At 38.8% G+C, this 20,170-nt stretch overlaps 1 protein-coding gene across 2 annotated transcripts in view; it reads right to left on the bottom strand.

The window, feature by feature from the left end:
- ctnna2 (catenin (cadherin-associated protein), alpha 2) overlaps window positions 1–20,170 on the bottom strand; it is a 252,270-nt gene that overhangs the window by 169,575 nt on the left and 62,525 nt on the right. For both annotated transcript variants that reach the window (XM_058639879.1, XM_058639880.1), the window contains exon 7: window positions 15,510–15,713. In XM_058639879.1, the coding sequence (XP_058495862.1) occupies window positions 15,510–15,713 (204 nt within the window). The remainder of the gene's footprint in view (window positions 1–15,509; window positions 15,714–20,170) is intronic.

Consider the following 20,170-nt stretch of genomic DNA (forward strand, 5'->3'; position numbering starts at 1 on the left):
GTTAATCCCATCTATATGCACTGAAGCTCAGGAGATGAGTGCCTACAGGGTATGTCTCACTGTAACTGCCTGGGCAATGGTATCGCTGAAACAGTTTTTTCGCATGGCTATAGAGAGAAAGACGGGGGGGGGGAAGGCACGATAACAGCATTAAGTGAGGAAACTGGATATGCAATTTGAACCAAAGGAGCTCCTTTAGGATCTTTGTAATTATTGCAATGTAAGTGTGAATCTTCTATAGGTGTGCTCGGAATCAAATGCGTCCCATTTGCAAGGAAAAGGAATGAAAAAGGCCTACAAAGGTGTAGATCGGGAGACATTTAGTCGCCTGTGTCCCACGTTTTTTTCTCAAAGACTGGCAGAAAATAAACTGTGGAGGGGCTTAATTGAATGTATTTAAATTTGAACATTGTTGGATGATATATGGTCAGGACATATGAAGATAAACATTATTTGTGTATTCGTTCATTCTGTTTTCCACAGGACTTTGCAATCTTTGTTATCTTTCTGTTATGTATAGTAGCTACACATGTCATTGTTGACTACACTACCGGCAAATTGGACTATTAGTGGATGTGAGCTTTTTTTTTCTTCTGGAAAAAGTAAAAAAAAAAAAAAAAAAGAAAATACAGAAAACCCTAAATAACCATAGCGTTATTAAACTATTTGCTCTTGTGCAGCAGCTGATGCGCTAACTGCTGTGACTCGTGACAAAATCAAAAGTGGTCTCTGCGGTCAGGAAAGAAGCGTGTGCACTCTCTCATCCTTTATTATTCTATTGCATGTTGTTCAGAGACAATGTCATTAGTGTGTGCCAACTGCAGCACCATGACAATTCTATTACAACCGTATCTCATTCTACATTTACAAAAATAAATAAAATAAATCAATAAATTAGCAGTACGAAATGGCTGTGTTAAGATTCAGGTAAGAAGAATTATTACTCTGAGTTCACATGTGCCAGGATTTTGTTTTTAATTATGCCTAATGGGTTAAACACTTCCAGTGCTCCGATATGCCAGTTTGACTGCCGGCAAATCAAACACCTGGCTTCTTCTTCTTCTTATAATTATTATTATTATTTATTTATTTTTGCATGGTTGCAATCATCCATCTTGACATGTTCACTGCATAAATCCTGCTGCTGCTGCTACTACTGTAAATATACTCTGAACAGTTAGGAAATCAGTGACGGAGCCACATGACATTAAGTGCTTCACACATATGAAAACCTGATCAACCGTGTGAGTAAATCTGTTAAATTATGTCCACTATGTCATTTTCTAAGCGTGCTTCATAATCCCCTCACAAATGCACATTTTAATCACAAATGAAATACTTCATATGGGGCAAACCATTTCAACCAGCCTCAAAGTGCACACGTTGTTTTTCATGCTATTGGAGCAATGGTAAAGGACGTAGCTGGTCATAGTGTTTAATACAGTGTTAAACAAGATGCACTAGCACTGGGATTTGAGAAAAAAATACTGCTCTACATTCTCTACTGATCCATCTCCACACTATACATGGTAACGTAGTTATTATGAGTACATGTACACATTAAAATGCCACTTTAGAGGAGTGGAGTACGGTAAACAGCCCATGGAAATGAAGGTCAATGGAGCTTGTGACAGGGTAAAAAAAAAATGTATTTGGTTAAATAATTAATTATTATTATTATCATTATTATTATTATTATTATTATTATTATTATTATTATTATTATTATTAATAATAACAATAATAATAATTATCTGAGGAAAACATGTGTGGTTTGTTCTTTTACTGGTATAAGATGATGTGCCACTGCTCTTGGCCTAGGTATGTTAATACCTAGGCTTAGAAACAATGTTTCTTCCATTGGAACACTTTTATTTATATGCTCAAAGGCTACTAAATGAACAGCAACATTTAAAAGCAACATTTCAAAGTCATAAAATCACATAAAAACACATATTTTATATGATTCTGTATTTGTATTTTTTCATATTGTTATATGTATTGTGTAGCTGAGGGACATGAGCAAAATATCTTGGTTTACCAGCTAATCTTTCTTCTGACCCTTACAACATGAGATTAAATAGTATTTAACAAATGGGAACACCAGAAAAGAGATTCCTCTTTAAAGGGTATAGCTGGGAAAAGCCTTAGAGTCAAGCAGAGAAGCTGTGAAATCAGAGGGGGAGCTCAGAGGAGAGCGGCTGCTCCTTTGCATCAAAAGGAGCAAGCTGAGGTGGTTCAAGTATCTGTGGTTTAAGAATCTGATTAGAATCTCTCCTGGGCATATTCCTTTGGAACAAAATTGTTGAATCACAATTTTCTGCATTAAAAGAAGGAAAACTCGCAGGAACTCAAAGCAACCACCATTTTGCCACGGTCATGTTTACGTCCGCTCATGTTGCGCATTAAGCAACTCCCAACTTTGGTGATGTAGGGTGGTAAAATGTTGCTTCCACAGGCTGGTTTGCTGAAAGCACCAAGGTTCCAAAACAGGATAAGAGCCTGAACGGGAATTTGTGACTTTGTGGAAATGTGTTGGAAAATAAGGCTAGGGAGATCATGAGAAGAAACTTGGCTTGACTTTTTGCCAGCACGCCATGATGGGGGGGGGGGGGGAGACGGGGAATGGCTTGTCTTGTTATTATAAACATGTTAAAAAAAATGTTTAAATCTATGCAAGGTGTGATTCCACTGACACCATCATTTCTGTTGGTTTGAGATGTTTTGTTGGATTCAGATTTGGTCACCATCAAACTGGAACAAACCTTTTTTTGCTTTGTGTCATTGTTAATCATTGGCAAGACACTAGTCTCCTGACGGCTGTTCCAGCAGTGTGTGAATGGGAAAGAAGTGTGATAGAAAACGTGTGTGTGAGTGAATGGCAGAACTGTGGTGTAAAGCAGCTTTGAGTGGTCATCAAGACTAGAAAAGTGCTTTATAAATACAGACCATTTACCATCAATCATGTGTGGAGGAATTCCTAACAAGATGGCCAGTGAGTGTATTTAATCAACCCAATTAAATGTTTATTTCTATAATTGCTATAAATTATCTATCCATTTATCCACCCATCTTATTGCATTTTAGCACTGCTTCATTTTCAAAAAAAAGACCATATGATGTTGTATATAAGGTCAGTGTAGGTTGCAGGAACCCTTTATAACAACCCTAAAGCCATCCATTGTAAGGGCAGTATTTACACAGATTGAAAGATTAACACAGGCTGAAGAACATTTTACAACTCTTATAAAAAATGATTTCAGTATACTCTGAGAAGAGTGATGTGCACACAAAAAATAGCACCAGGTGGTGGGCAAAGAAAAAAGACAAAATATGGACAAAAGTATTGGGATGCCTGGCCATTACACCATCAGGGACTGTAATAATGTATTCAGATACATATGCAGTACTTTAACTTTTGGTCTCCCTTTTGCAGATATAACAGCTTCTAAACTTCTTGGAAACCTTCTCATAAGATTGTGAAGTGTTTCCATGGGAATTTGAGTATTTATGAGGTCAGGCACTGATGTTGGACGAGGAGGCCTGGCTCACAGTCTCTGTTCCAGTTTGTCCCAAAGGTGCTCGATGGGGTTGAGGTCAGGGCTCTGTGCGGGACAGTCAAGTTCTTCCACTCCAAACTCGTCAAACGAGTGTCTTTAGAGTACCTGCTTTGTGAGTAGAAAAGGGCCTTCCTCAAACTGTTGCCACAAAGTTGAAAGCATAGCATTGTTCAAAAAGTGTTAAGATTATCCTTCAGGTGTGGCCAAATACTTTTGTCCATATGGAGTATATGTTAGTATTAGGGCTGTCAAAGTTATGAGTAATACAGCCGAGATTAACACGATAAAATAATTTAACGCACATTTGTTTACTTCTGGTTTAATTCTCTGTCATGAAAGCCATAAATGATCCGCACAAAACAGTCACTTGCCTGCAGTCAGTCAGATAGGAGAGACTTAGAGATGGTAGATGAAGATGGAGAGAGGTGAGAGATTGTTGGACAGAAGGTGTCTACCTGGGTGTCATGGCACAATTTATTGTCAATGACCGGAAGTCGCGATCCTTTGCCTTGACTGTCAAAAACGAGTGGAAAGGAATTGACAAACGAACCACTCTAAGCACCGATAGTGCACACTGTCCGATAACTCATTAATTTAGTCAGTAGAAGAAAAGCAAACTTTGAATCACAATTAATTTGGATTAACAAATTTCAAAATGCGAGATGAATTAGTTAATTCTTTTTTTCATCCATTGTCGGCCCTAGTTAGCATACTTCCATCATATAAGGCAAAGGGAAGGCACAAGAAAATTGCTAAAGCTTCTTGTGTGGGGAAAGAATCTCCCCACACAATTGACACACAGGAACTATCTCATTTAAACTCAGCGTGAACAATATCCGCTTTAAAAAGTGTGCCTACCAGACCCAGTCAGGCAAATGAGTGCACTCACATAACACAAAGCCCAACTGTAACCGAGGATCAACACCTTCAGTACAATCAATAAAAATGTTTGGTTGACTTTGAATTTCTTACCATTGAAGCGGCAATACAAGGCAATGTAATTGTCCAGTGCAGTGCACCACAGATCTCTGACAGACGGAGAGGTAGCACTCTGTTCGATGCAAGCAGGAGTGAATGCATTATAGGTGCTTGATAAACACAAACTTCTCTTGTGCCTACAAGTGGCTCTTCAAACACAGATCCAACACGTGCATATGCTCTGATTAAAGGAGCCCTATGTTTTGTTTACATCTTTATGCATCCTTCATTAAAGAGGGACTTTCCTGCATTTTCTTCTGCTGTCTGTACTTTGTGGAGTAAGTGGCCTGAAGAGATTGGTTATAGGCATCTAAGTAGCACTAGTTAAATAAATACCATCTTAACAGTAGCATAAAGCATACAAATCAATCATTTAGTTCTAAGAGACATTAAGGGTAAGTCTCTCTCACTCTCTCGCTCTCTGAGTGTGTGTGTGGGAGGTACTGTGGGGCTCTGGAGAATCCATTAGCAACAACAGTCCAGTCAAACAATACTGCAGCAGAGCTAGTAAACAGGAAACAGAAGCTGTTTTTCTGTTAGGAAAAGACAGATACATTTATGAAAAATTGTCGAATAAAAATTAAAATAACAGAGGGGACGGAATTCACAGACATGAACCGCAAGTGGGTTTCACCAATGTACATACGTGCTTATGCTCGTTCACAAATTGTTCCTAGCTCATTCTAGCGCATGGCAAATTAAGCCAGAACAGAAGACTATATCATGAAATAAATAAACAAACAAACTTAGAAATCAATGTAAAACACTCTGGTTCTGTCCATTTAGGACTTAAACCCTAACAGTGATCAGGTTTATTCAGAAAACCATGTTCTATATCCAGCACAGGGACATTTTAAAGCATCCTTTTGTCACTGGCAGCAAAGAAAAAAATGGAAAAAAAAAACAATATATCAAATAAAATAAGAAAGAAATATAAATTTTGGTATGCCTTAAATGAATGAATGGTAAAAAAAAAAAAATAAATTCACATGCATATCATGTACATTTTGTTTTCCTTGAGACAGAGATCCAAGTCCTTGCTTGGCCTTTAAATAGAGTGATAAACCTCACACCAATCAATAATGTATTATAAAAGAACAGGCTAGAAGTGGGTTTCTATGAAGTCCATGATCTAACGGAACAACAATATATTTCTTTAAAAGGTCAGTGAGCTATAAAGACTGCTCAAATTGCATGCCCCCTGGTCCCCCTCCCCCCCTTCCATTCTTCCCTGACACTACAGTCACTCATATATATATATATTTTTTTTCTTCAATGCTTTGGGGAATTATCACCCAGAAGCCATGAAAAAGCATTTCAGACCTTTTCTCCATCTAAGTAATCACTTTATTAGAGACATGAAGATGAGTTTGTGCTGTTATATGGATCCAGAGAATGTAATGAAATTTGACTCTGCTGCAGAGTAATAAAAAGGGGAGGGAGACTAAGAATCAATATGATACATGCTCCATCTGTTTGCTGGTTTCTCGATGAATGTAATGAGGTTACTTTAAATTGTTTATTAATCACTAAATAAAATGAAATTGTTTCTATTTTCATATCTTTAAGCTAAATAGACCCAATCCTAATAGAGAAAATATGAAATCCCTTTGAATTTAGTAGTTTAAGGCTGTATGAAAAATATCCCTTAAGAAGTCTGAAGATCTTTACACATCAGTGACACAAATACGGCACAAAATTGTGAATAATTTAGCAGCAAATTCTGATGCGTCCTCAGCATGAAAAATTAAGTGTGATGCAAGGGCAAGGAGATGCAGTTAACATCTAACAATGATGTGCTTGTTAATTTTACTTAGAAAGAGGAAGATAAATACCTGGGTAGACTCAATCTGTATTTTATCTAATAGGAGGGTCCACTCTCTGTTCAAAGTGCCATCTGATTGGTCGTATGGTGCAGAAACGTCATTCTCTCTCAGATCACTTAATTGGCATAATGCTGAAAGGTTATCATGGAAATTATTGATCAATATTTGTGCCATTTCTTTACACTTCTCTGAGAGCAAACACTTTTGGGAAAGGCAATGAGAGACAGACACATGGACATAAATACTGCTAGATCAGTGGAAAGTCAAAAAGATAGTAAAATGAGTGTTAAATTGGGAGCGGTCTAAGGATTTTAACACATCATCAAAAACTGACAGATAACCCTGACTCTGAGAGCAGATGGCTGTCTTGGCTGAGAAAGGACAAAACTTTATATTGAGTACCCTGTCACTTGACACAGAGCGACAGGAATACAGATCATGTGGAAGGCATTTGCTAATTACTATGTTTTTATAATAGTTGGGGCCGGAGATTCTACGTTTTTCTAAACTTTTTTGGAGGCACACAGATGAAGGTTACCCTGAGAAAACTAACTGTTGACAATGAAAATGTTGTTTATTGTACTGTGTTCACAATATCAAACTACAGTTTTTTTTTGGGTGGGGTGAAAAGGATTCTGAAGCATTACTGTGTATCGCTACATATGGATACATTGTATGACTAATACAGTATCTTCAGAAACACCAGTAAACAGATGGAGGGACATGTGTAGGTAACAGAACACAACTCACAGTATCGACAATTAATATAAAGCAAACAAACACCTACAGGACTCATTACACAAACAAGTACATTTGCATATACAAATGCATTTGCACCCACTGGTATACATGCACAGAGTGGTGAGCACCCAAAGGCACAGAGGTTACACATACAAACAGGCATTTTTCTTGTTGTTTTTTTTTCCTTGTGGCTTGCATGCTTGATTTCCCAAAGTATTTAGCCCCCTGCATCCACAGCCCTAACATATGTAACAACTAATACAGTTAAAGCCCAGGTCTTCGCTTCCATGTCTGCCCACTTAATGATATTAGGCTTGATTCTATAGTTTGATCCAGCTATCAGTGTCAATCATGTTAGCGCTCCTCAAAGCAGCAAGCCCTTGAGGGGGATTGGCATGGAGGGACGAGTAAGAGAGGAGGAGGGTTGGCAGCTTGCTAATGCAATACAGCTTCTAGATCGGAGAGCCTTTTATTACGTTAATATATGCCTGGATAATTCTATCTCGTCTCCTAATATGACTTACCCTAAAAACCCAATTAAAGTCTCATTTATCCGATCACCTCAATCAGAGATGGTGACATGAGGGCGTTCAGACAGCCATGTGCTGGTTGCTTGCAAACGCCTACAGAGGATTTTGCTCCTTCCCCAGACACAGTGCAAAGCATAATTGGAATAGTGAGGCAGCACTTTCTAAGTGATATTGCAGCCACCACTTACAAAATTGGTAAGTACATGGGCACAACAGGGGCGGCACCTCAGAACTTGTTGTTATCAGATACATGAGGAGGTGTCAGACAAATCACTTTAGAGACTTGCAGGGATAAAATATAATGCAGTGTGAGGATTTAAACAAAACATGGTGTAATGTAGACATTATAGGACTTCATGATTAAGTCCAAATGACCCTTGGGTCAGCCAGTTTCTTCTTGTATTTTTTTTTTTTTTTTGATTCTTAAAGCTTTAAGATTTATTTTTGGCAAAGAGTTTGACAAACACAACACAATCCTGCCAAATTAAATTGATCTGATTAATTGAAGTACAACTTTATCTAATACAAATGGTGATAGAGTTAGAAGGTAGTCCATCATGCCCTCATTAATGCTTATTGGGACTTGGGGCACGTAAGAAACCGTTCCTTAATATTAACTTAACTATAATTAATTAAATTAATTAATTACCTATAATTTTTGTGTGAGCTGGCCAGGTTGCCCTTGAATTGTCAATTGTTACAGTATAAGCACAAGGAACAATGTTGTGAGCCCTTCACTTGTCAAACTGAGTAACTTCATACAGTATATTCTGACTGAAGTTCCCTCCCTGAGAGAGCAAAGGGCCTCCTGAGCGTCAGTCTCTTTCGAATACTACCAAGACCAATACTTATCAGAGCATTGGAAAACAGCCGAATCTAAAACTGGCATGTGCTCTTACAGAACACCAGAGACCAACTTCCATTTACTGCTCACACAGCGATAGGCTCATTCACAATGACAATGCAGTTTCCTCACCAATCTCAACAATGAAATGTGGAATTTCTTTATAGTTCATATATTGAGGGTCTCTTTGCGGAATCCTCCTCACTACTTGGATTCATTTCAGCGCTCTCTAAAAACAGCCGAGATGGAATTCCATGACTATTTTCATCCACTGTGGACACAAATCCACACCAAAAGGACATGTTTTTATTTTATCTAAATTGTGATTTACCTTTGTGTTGAAAAGTACCCAATGGACAAACATGGGTAACCTGAGTGAAATTTGACAAAACAATTCATTATTACGAATCACCAAAAACTAACTCTCAACACTAGAGACAATAAGAGAGGCTGCTCATTGTGCCACAGGGTCAAACTTTTCTGAATAATTCTGAATCAGGACAAATTATCCAAATTATCACCAATACTGAATATTTTTCTGCTTGGGCCATGCACCCATCCTTTACTTTGTGAGTTATGCTGCTCAAATTCCATCCATCCATTGTCTACTGCTTTATCCTCAACATGAGGGTCGCAGGGGGCACTGGCCCATATTTCAGCTGATATAGGACGATAGGCGGGGTACAGCCTGGACAGATCGCCAGTCCATCATTTGAGCCACATTGAGACAAACAATCATCCCCTCACACACCTATTTCAGGTCAATTTGTAGTGTCCAATTTACCTAATCCCCAAATCTGGATGTTTTTGTGGGAGGAAAACTGAAGAACCCAGAGAAAATCCACACACGCACACACACACACACACACACACAGGGAGAACATGCAAACTCCATGCAGAAAGGCCCTTGGCTACTCAAAGTCAAATGTGGCAAAAAGCATATCTCCCTGCCAGAGGTCATAAGAGGTACTAATCTGACTGTATGGCAGCAGCACAACATAAAATAACAAATTAAAAATAATTAATATGAGCAATTAATATGTCATAAGAAATTACTACATGAAATGATCTAGAACCAAAAACTATTTGTATATAACATAATATTAAATCCCTGCTATTGGCAATGTATGTTATTTAGTGTGATAGAGACAACTTCATTCACCTTTGTGGTCAAGTGACAGCTGTAGGTTTGTAAAATGTTCAGCGTGTTCAAAATCACTGGGGGAAAAAAAATGCAATGACGTATACAAGAATGAGAATGGGGCTAATCCTTTCATGGGACGCTTAATGAAGGTTTCACAACAAGGGATTTCTTACTTTCCTCTGCGTTTTGGTCCACAGGGTACTGTTTTGGTCCACAGGGTACTGGCATGGTTATCAGAGTAGGGGACATCTGCCATGGACCAACTGCTTTACCTTTCTTCAGCTTCCCCTTAGGCTTAAGTGGTGGGAACAAGAGAGGGGTCTCCCAGGGGCCTTAAACAGACTTAAGAGTTTTTACCTTTGGGCCTGTTGGTCAATCCATTTTTGGTATGTCTTTGAGCCAGCTTTGAATGGCTGAGAAATCTTAGAGTGGTTTGGTGGTGCATAGTGGATTGTGTGGCATATTAGGTGTTGACAGATGGGAGAGGGAGAGCATGGAACGCCGTGGGGAACCTGTGATTTATAGCTGGGCCTGAGACATTTAACTGGGTGCAAGTACTAGGTCTGCAGGGACAAGGATATGAGGACATTTGTGAAAAAAAAAACAAAAAACAAACAGGGAATAACTAAAAATAGAATGTGGTTCATGTTTGATTAAATGAAGGGAAATCATGATCAACAACTGACTTGACATTGCTTTACACCAGGATTGCATGCACCAAGCATGTGCCACTGTTTGAACAGTTAGAAAACCTCAAGGGTCTGGCACTAGGAGAGCCAAATGGAGGCAAAGATACTATTGATTCGAACTTTGCATTGTATTTGCATTTAAATGACACCCGTGTGACCAAGTGCCTGATTAAATACAACAAAATGGACAGAAAGGGTGAGTGTAAATAGCAAGAAAGAAAGAGGGTAGATACAAGGAAAAAAAAAAGATAAAGAGGGGGAACACACACAATAACACCAGGCAGAGGTTATATGGGTTGTGGATTAATATTTCCCTGTGCTACATATCTCATGATATGGTATGAGCAACCCTTTACACCATTATGATACATTTGGGCTACTGTGTTTATTTTTAGAATACTTTTTTTTTTATGTCTAAAAGCATTTGTACCATTGTGTGCCTTGGCAATGACACAACTGCAAAGCAATGGAATGAAAGTGTGTCTCCTGTCAATCCTGATGCTGCCGAACACCTAATTGGCCTCAGATCCGGTCAGGGTAAATTAAGCCTCCTAGCGTGCGTTAAAAGTGTACCCATCAGCCACTTTAAAGTGATTGACAGTGTAACACATCATAGGATCTAACGGGACAAAAAGTATTGATTTTTTTTGTTTTGCAATAGATCTATTTGCTTTAATAATAAATAATACAATAATAAGATGATGTTGCACTATAACGTGACAATCAAGGGCGGGTTTTGTGTTTAACGTTGGTATAATCGCTGTGTCGTGATTTTCTTCATATTGGGGGATTCTGGACACTGATGAACCACACAGAGTCAGCAGTAGCCCACACTGTCTCTTGAAGTCTGGGCTACTGCTGACTCTGAGTGGTTCATCCATCTAGACTGACACTTTCCATCTGAGGACATCTCCTCTCAGAGGAAAGGGGGAAGCCTAAACGCCCACAGGGACTCATCCATTAGTACAGAGATTTCACCTTGGCTTATTTCATACAAAGACATAAGAAGTTTAAGTAGGACAGTTTTACATTTATGTTTAGGGGGTTCATCAGTTTGTTCCTTCTTATAAACGCGGATGTATCAGCAGAAAAAAATGAAGGTGAAGAAGTCCACAATCACAAGATGAGACCTCCCAACAACTGGATTATCTGTTTTATAAACTTTTATGAACCGAGCCCCAAGATGAACCTGCATCTGCACTTGAAAAAACACAAGATGAGAGAGAGAGAGGCAGGGAGTTGTATGCAATCATAGCAACAACACAAGAAATACATACACACACCTCTGAGTATGTGATCCGTTATCCCAACTGTTGATTAAGCAATTCTACATGGCAACTCCCAGAGGAGCCGCATGCACAAGAGGACCATCAGTCTCTTCCTAATGATCATCCTACCTCACAATCTCTTTTTTTTTTTTTTTTTTATGTGCCACAACCAGCTAACAGTGAGATTAGTGTGCTCACTATAACACTCCCTAAATCCGTCTCTGCTGTTCACTGTCTTGCCGTGTTGTCCGATTTCGACTGCCATGGCTTCTGACTATGGCTATATTCTGCCCGGGCTCCCTTGACCCGAGCTGGTAATGCATTACTCCCCAGATCAATTGATAGATTGGCCCTGTCGGAGCTGCCGTAACTAAATCAGCTGCTCCTGATGATTCAGCACCAGCCAGGGAGCTGAGCCTGCTGTCACCAATCACAGATCACCAGCAGCTGAGACAGGTATGGACATTCTCCTGTCACTTGAACCTAATTTATTGCCAGCTCCCACATTGATTAACCTTGTGCCGTGGTTCAAGCTTCCTATATAAATTTGTGTGCTGGGAGGAGGAACGGGAGTTTGACCGAATGAGGAAGGAGGCGAAAACATAAAGGCAACTGGATGTTTACATTACTTGAGTAAACTCTGAAAAAAAGCACTTCCACTGTACAGTCGGAGGCAACTGTGTCCGAGTGGCGGCCAAATTTATTTTGCTGGGGTAGAATCATTTCCCTGGATGTTGCTGTGGTACAAAACATCTGTGAAAATGTGCACCGAGTGGGAAACTACACACTTCTGTCCTGCGCAGCAATAATCTAATGACAAACAATACTAATTATCCACAAAATGTCTTTTTCACACTAGATAGTGCATGACTTTATTTTAACACACATATAAAACCCTGCATATAATAGCCGTACCCATAGCTTCAGTTTTGAATTATTAACAGCAAATTATATTGATCTACATTGGTGAATAATAAAGTTCATCAAGAGGTTTGGTTGTTGATTTATCATCATCAAAGAAGCTAAGGTGAGAAGTAAAGACATTCTGTTCTTTTTCTGTTCTTTCCTCGGCCAGCCAGGGGCTGTCAACAATCTCCCAGCTGTAGCCTCTAAAACACTACTCATGGGATTAATGAACCAAGGTACAATTACTTTAGCAAAAAGCTCCCATGCAATAACAGGGGGAAAGGGAATCTGAGTCTTCAAAAAGAAAAAAAAAAGGAAAAAAAAGAAACAAAAAAAACACATTTAGCTGTTTAATAAAACAGGAGCAGAAAACAAGGAAATCCATGTGGATTTAACAAAAACAGCCTCCAAATTTAGCATGAGCACAAGACTAGATTTCAGACAACATTTTACCAGTTCTACTTAAACAATACCAATACCATACCAATACCAATACCAATACCAATACTGTCAACGCAAAGTAGAATCCAATTTCCCCAAGTTACACACACACACACACGCCGAAGAAGGGAAGAAAAATACACGGTATTTAATTATGTACATATGTTTTCTCCTCTGTTATTGAAATCTCCATTATCAAGACAAGTAGAGCATCCTGACACAAATTTGATGTTTGAAGGAGCGTTAACGCAGCAGGATAACACCCAGAACACCAACAACAGAAAAACTGGGAAATGTAAACAAAAACAAACTTTAACATCAAATAAAGGACATTCACCAGAGTATCAGCATCACTCTTGCTCTCATACACACACACAGAAAGAGAGATAATGCTCCATTAGAGCCGCAGAGCATCTCTACGATAGGTACCCTTACTGAATGCCCTCCATTGTCTCTATGCTACTTTATGAGCACAAATGCCACAACAGACATTATATTTACATTACTAGTCTAAACATTATGGAGTATTGCACAAGCTTTTTGCCAGCAGGAGAACTGATACTGTAGAGATCAATAGAAAACTGTCTTGCCAACTGCTCAATGGCCACAAATGACACTTAATATATACTCGATCGACCTTCAGTGCACAGTTTCACCAAATTGCACACTCAGGAAATCCATTAGATTAAGATTAAGGTTATGTTTTGGTCAATAAACAACAGTCAAAACACATAACACAAACCAATTTTCTTATTTGTTATTAATAATGTTTGTTTAAATCTGTAGTGTGGAACTTTTAATATATATATATATATATATATATATATATATATATATGTATATATATATATATGTAAATATATATATATGTATATATATATATATATATATATATATATATATATATATATATATATATATACATACACATACATACATACATACATACATACATACGTATGTATGTATATAATCTCTTCGTGTGTTCCTGAGTACAGCAGCATTTTGAATCTCATGTTGCCAGGCGACACCCCTGCACTGCACAAAGGAACACAACTGACGGAGGCACAGCAACATCGTGCTACCTCTATTGGCAAAGCAAAGCTTTAATGACCATCTTGGACCAATGCTAAGTGAACTCAAGTAACTCCTAGCATTAGAGGCCCATTGCAGGTATGAAAACTTACGTTTGAATCTGTTAAAGGCATCGGAAAGGGTGATACAGTATGTTCAATATGCTAGGATAAACATTAACTTTGGAGTGGATATCAAATTGAATCAAGGTTCTTGATATCAATGTCTTCCTTCCACTAAGACTTATCTTTGGATAGTCTCATGGACCGCCAATTTATTCCAAGCTATAGTTTGTATCGTGCTCATGACATACAGTGCTTACAAAATGTATTAGACCACCTGCCTGATGTTAGGTTTATGCCACAGCTGCCCCTAAATTAACAGAATCGGCAATTATCAAAATATTTTTTGATAAGTTTCTGTAACCAGTATGTAAAAGCTCTTTAGCTTGAAAGGATATTTTTAATGCTAAAATCTAATTATTATTGTGCATACATTTTTAAATTCACCGTTTGGCAAAAGAAACCTGAAAAATAATAGTAAAGCACATTATCATTTCTTGACTATTACTGTATGTCAAATTATAGTTATTTACTTGCATCCCTTAAGAGTAAAATTACTTTTAGTGGTTACATTTTATATATTTGTGTTTTTTTCATATTTATTGTTTATGTCAATTATAGCTATTATGATGCAAATTGTTTTATTGTCAGCATGGCTTGCAATGAAAATAGATTATCGAATTCATAGTGCAAACACTGCCCATCAAAATGTTTGCAGCAATGCGCCAAAAAAGAAAGATTTGGTTTAGAGCTTCATAAAGACTGATCAAAGATTTAATAGATCGTTTTGCTCCAGCTCAACGAAACAATGGCTAAGTCCAGCACAAAGAACTAAGTCACATGTGCAAGGTCAGTGGCTGAGTATCCAAGCGCCCCTTTCTATTTTTTGCTTATGTAGACACAGCTCACACAGCCCACAGCTCATCGTGCACAAAAAGCAAGGCTGAAGTAGATTATAAATTGCATGTCTGTGATGATTTATCATTGTCTCGGCTCGTCTCATTGCCTTTAAACGGCAGTACTAATCACAGTGGTGTATGGGGGGAAAAAAAGACTCACCAAATGTTGAGGAAGAGATAAGATTACCCTCTCAAAGAAGGGGAATCATTGCAAATATTGATTTATTATTGTGGCGTTATGAGTCACACCATGGAAACATGGCATTAGAGACACATAAGACGGCATTTCAGTCATCTTAAACCTAATGTGGTAGGTTCATTTTCCCTCACAGTGACCCGCGGTACTATTCATTTGAATAACTGTTATAGAAGTGTTACATTTTGTTTGTTGATGTGTTTAATGTTATTCAGTGCTACTCTATTGTTGGACATCTATGTTTTTTTTAATCAGCTAAGTGACATTGCATTAAAAAAGCCCTGCGTGAACCTTCTGCAGTATGTTTGTGTGTGCACAGATGCATGCATCAAACAATCCGAGGAGACTCACATTGTTCATGTACTCGCTCAGCAAGTCTTGGAGGGCCTGTCGAACGGCATTGCACTCGGCCACGATGCGCTCGCGTCGATCGTCGCGCGTGCATGAGGAGTCAGCCATTAGCGCGGCACCGCTGATGATGCTCTCCAAGCGCTCCTCCAGAGAAGGTCGGAAACGGGCCTCGCTGAATGTCAGAGGGTCCAAGATGATCTTGTTCTGCAAGGTAAAACGAAAAGGACACGTTCAGGGCGGGTAACACGCAGAGTAGGACCAGTTTGCCCTAATTATTATTATGTAATGCACAGACATATTTTGAATAAATCTTGCGTAATAGACCTTTTCCACAGCAGATATCTCTTGACATGAATTAGCAGGACAAAACATAAGTGATACCTTTAACATTATTTGAGAGAGCCAGGGTCATTGAAGGTGGATCACACTAAATATTGTGTTAATCTTACAACTGCATACATGTCCGTTTTGTTCCAATAAGACTTTGACACAGTACAATGTACATGGCTGAATGAAACGCTGTTTTTCATGACAACGTAAAAAGAGAAGAGGAATATGAAGGTAGGTATGCTGCGTATGACTTCTGGTGAATAAGGTGCGCAACCTTCAGTAAAAACAGTAAATGAGACACCAGGGTGTAAATGTGCAGTGATCTTTTAAAGCATATTGTGACAGTTCCCCCTGTGGTGCTACACAGAGGGACAAGTGTGAAGTCATATCAAACAACTCAACAGCAACATTATCAGTTGACTACATCCAAAAACATGCCAACCAGTCGGTGCTCCACTCCGCTGTGGAATTTTACTGGTTTAAAGAACATACAATGTTTCTATTGGGAATGAGGTAGTAGTCATAGTATTTCATGTACTGTCATTTCAACCACATACACAGTACACAAGTACCCGGGTTAGTGTTCCAGCAGAACCAAAGTGCAACATAAAACATAGTGTAAAGTTTTCACAGGGTGCAGATATAAACCATAAATTGTAGCAGACACTAACACTGTATGAAAGGAAAGGATCTTTATTGTCATACACAAGCGATTTATGATGTCAGAGGGAGGGTTGATCAGAGCCGCTGCGCTATGAACCTAACCTGACCGAATGTGTCCAGCATTCATACATGTTTTGATGGTGGGAGGACACTGGAGAGCCTGGTTGAAACCCACACATAAACAGAGAGAACATGTAAACTGTACACAGAAAAGTCCCAGACTGGGAATCGAACCCTGCTTGCCTTCTTGCTGTGAGGCTCCTGTGCTAACTATACTGCCAGGGCTAACCACTAATCCACTGTGAACCCAGGGACACTTAATAGTCATGACACAAATAATAAAAGGCCAAGTTTACTAAAATGTATGTAAATCAACAATAAGCTACCATGACTAAGACAGGCAAAATAAAGAAGGTCAAACACAGGGCAAGATGACTTACAGATAATAAATTGAAAGTGATACTCCATCCAGAATGACTCTGGTTATAAAAAAACACTCACCCCATGTTGACCTGCAGGGCTAAGGGCTCCATTTAAGGCCTTTACCAGAGGAAAGAACAAAAGAACTTGACCTTAACTCCAAAGTGTTTCTAACCAGGCTAATTATGCCCATCTTTCATTTTAGACCTCATCAATGAAAACACAGGGACATGCCATCTTCAACATAACTTATATTTTTAGATCCCTTCTGTGGCCATAATTGTGTTTTTTACAACCTTTAAATGTCTTCCAAAGCAATATGTGTTACAATGTTTTTTTGTATAAGATAAGGTCACACAAAACCCTTTCAGAAATAAGCTATCAGTGATCCAGTAGCATTTGAGTTGCGGTATTAAATTTCTAGGGAATTAAGAAAGCATATTGCACATATCTTTGAAACAGAGATACTGAAGTATGGTGGGGAACAGCTCTCATTGAAAAAAGGACAAAACACTTGGGCATATGATTCCATTTAATAAAGATGAGCACAACAGCTCTGTGTTTAAACTCACTTAATATTATTTATCTCCCTATAGTCTCCAGCAATATGTGATGCTGTGGTAATGAACTCATTTACTCTAATACATCCTTATCGTTATGTTCAATTTAGATATAGAAATACCCATGGAAACATCAATTCATAGAGCAGAACAAAGTGTGTCTCACAATTTACTGTCAATTGCCATCCATTTACAGGGGAACACCTATGCTCTCAAAAGTGAGAGCAGTCTTTCGAACCTGAGGTTCAACAAAACCAATTTAATAAAAAGCTTCTTTAGCTTTAACACTTGGCTCAACCAAAGCAATATTCCAGTTCCATCTAAGGTGTAAATATATTTAGCATCATCACTGACTCAGTGGGGGAAAGAAGCCTAAAGATGTAGCTCTGTGGCAAATATGAAGAGCAAGTGCTGGGTAATAACACAGAGCAAAGGTGCAGTCTAATCCTGGGGCAGGGTGTCAGACTGTCAAATTATATATAATAACATGTAAGGAAAAGGAGAGGAAAGACCAAAATCAAGCATATGCGCCAAGTATAACCTACTTTCCATCTGCAGCTAGTAAGAAAATGTAAATATAACATGAGAGGAAGAAGTTGGGAGTTAGGGGCTATTTTTCTTTTTCTTTTTTTTCGTTACAAAGAGAAAACTAAGGCAAATAGAATAATGTCCAAGGCAAAGAGTCAGTAGTGGTTCAATATGTACAATAAAATGGTTCCATATAATAACATATAGCTGTAACTTGTTTCATGTGGGAATGAATATGAATCAAAGACACTGTATTTAACGGAGGACATCATGGTCAGATAAAAATGGCCATTAGACTATACCTTAAATAAAACGACTTGTGTGTATCATAAATACAAATGTGCACTGTAATGTCAGTCTTTCTATAACTGTAAAGATCCAGCTATTGTAAGACGGCAGTGAATTATGAAATACTAAACACTATTTTTTGAGGTGAGAAAAGGTACTCCCATAGGACGTGGAGTCAATTATTTTTAATTGAATATGTACCATCGGGTATTTCCCATCAACTCGCTACAAAGAAAAGGTCCTCGTCTTCCCTTGTTGACGAATATCTTCATCAGAAAATGACAGCAACACAACAATGCATTACAATCGGGATTTCAAAAAGATCCAAAGACAAACATGAAGGGAAACCGAGAACGTTCCCTCAGGACTCGACTTAATTGTTATTCAGCACAAGATGTCAGGTTGCAATTACTACTGGAAGTTGAGGCAAGAGTAGAAAGAATGGCAAAGGCTGGAGGTTTCCAAGGTAATTGGCGGTGGGAAACTATAAGTCTATAAAAGTCAATTCATTAAATGTCTAATATACAAAAATGCAACCGTGTTTAATGATATACCACATATTTCCATCAAATAATTTCAACTCTTGTTGCTCCTTCAGAGCAGAGTCAGCTTGTGAACTGTGTGCCTGGTAATGGGATTTCCGGGTTTTATACAAGGATAATTCAGCTTACAGTATACAATACTGATAGTGGAATTTGAAGCAGTTCATTATGACATGTCAAAATCTTAAATCACCTCAGATAAAGACAGAGTAAATCTACTGAAGCATAGTGCTAGATCAAATTCAATCCTGAGTTGAACTAAATCTATTGTACAGCTTAATGAAATATACACCTCTTATTTTAACACAGATTTTTTTTTTTACATGGCTTAGAGAAAATGCAGTTTTATTATAAGCTGCTTAGACATACAGTGTTTGTTTTTAACCACTCCGTTCTATGCCTGGCTTACAGCCCAGAATTCGATATAAATTTAAAGTTTGAGTTTGACAGTGTATCAGGGCCAGAGGCAACCTAAGGTTAGTAGTTTGGCGCCACTTTGGGGCATTAGTTAGTGAGACAGGGCACATGTCATATGTCAAAACATGCCTTCCAGAGTTTCCCAGGAAATGATAACAACTGTTGGGCCCGATCCTACAGCTGGCGCAAGGCGGTACAAACTGCAGCGCATGTGTCATGGCTACTTTTCAAGCGGCGCAGTTATCATTCTCACACCCAGCGCCCCCGTCATGACATGTAGGTAGCAAATGCACTTGCTCACATCAGTTTGCTCGAGGGCGCGTTGGTCTTAAAACGAGGTGTGATCAGGAGGAATGTTGGCGCATCGCTATCTTGAGGCAGCAGACAGCCGACAAAAACCTGGTCGAAAGTCAATGGGGCTGTATTTTCATGCTTATTTAAGCAGCGCATTAGATGTGCCAACATAGGCAGGTACAAATTCCACATACACAGGGGTGCTGGCTGCCGGGACTGCAGTCCCCCCCCCCCCCCCCCCCCCCCCCATACGTGAAAGCTCACAGAAAAACAGGCGCATCCTTCATCCTCAACGATGAGATTACAGGACTAAATTCTGCTACTGTTCTTCTGTCTCATCCTCTTCTCTATGAGTGAACTGTTACCGTTAGTGCTGATTCAGTTGAGAACTGAAATATGAACAATACAATGCTATGGATCATCTTGAATGTAAAAACAACAATTATTTGTATCACAGCTGCACATCATGCGAGAGCGCACGCTCCCGTCTAATCTCGCCAACGACTTCTGCCACTTAAAACCTGCCTTTTGTCACGTTCCTTTTTAAGTTCCTTTAACCTTTTCTTTTTCATTTTGCATGCATCCATCTCCTCAACATAGAACTGTTCACCTCTCCAGT

Source organism: Solea solea, chromosome 10 (assembly GCF_958295425.1).
Source record: "Solea solea chromosome 10, fSolSol10.1, whole genome shotgun sequence".
NCBI classification, from domain to species: Eukaryota; Metazoa; Chordata; class Actinopteri; order Pleuronectiformes; family Soleidae; genus Solea; species Solea solea.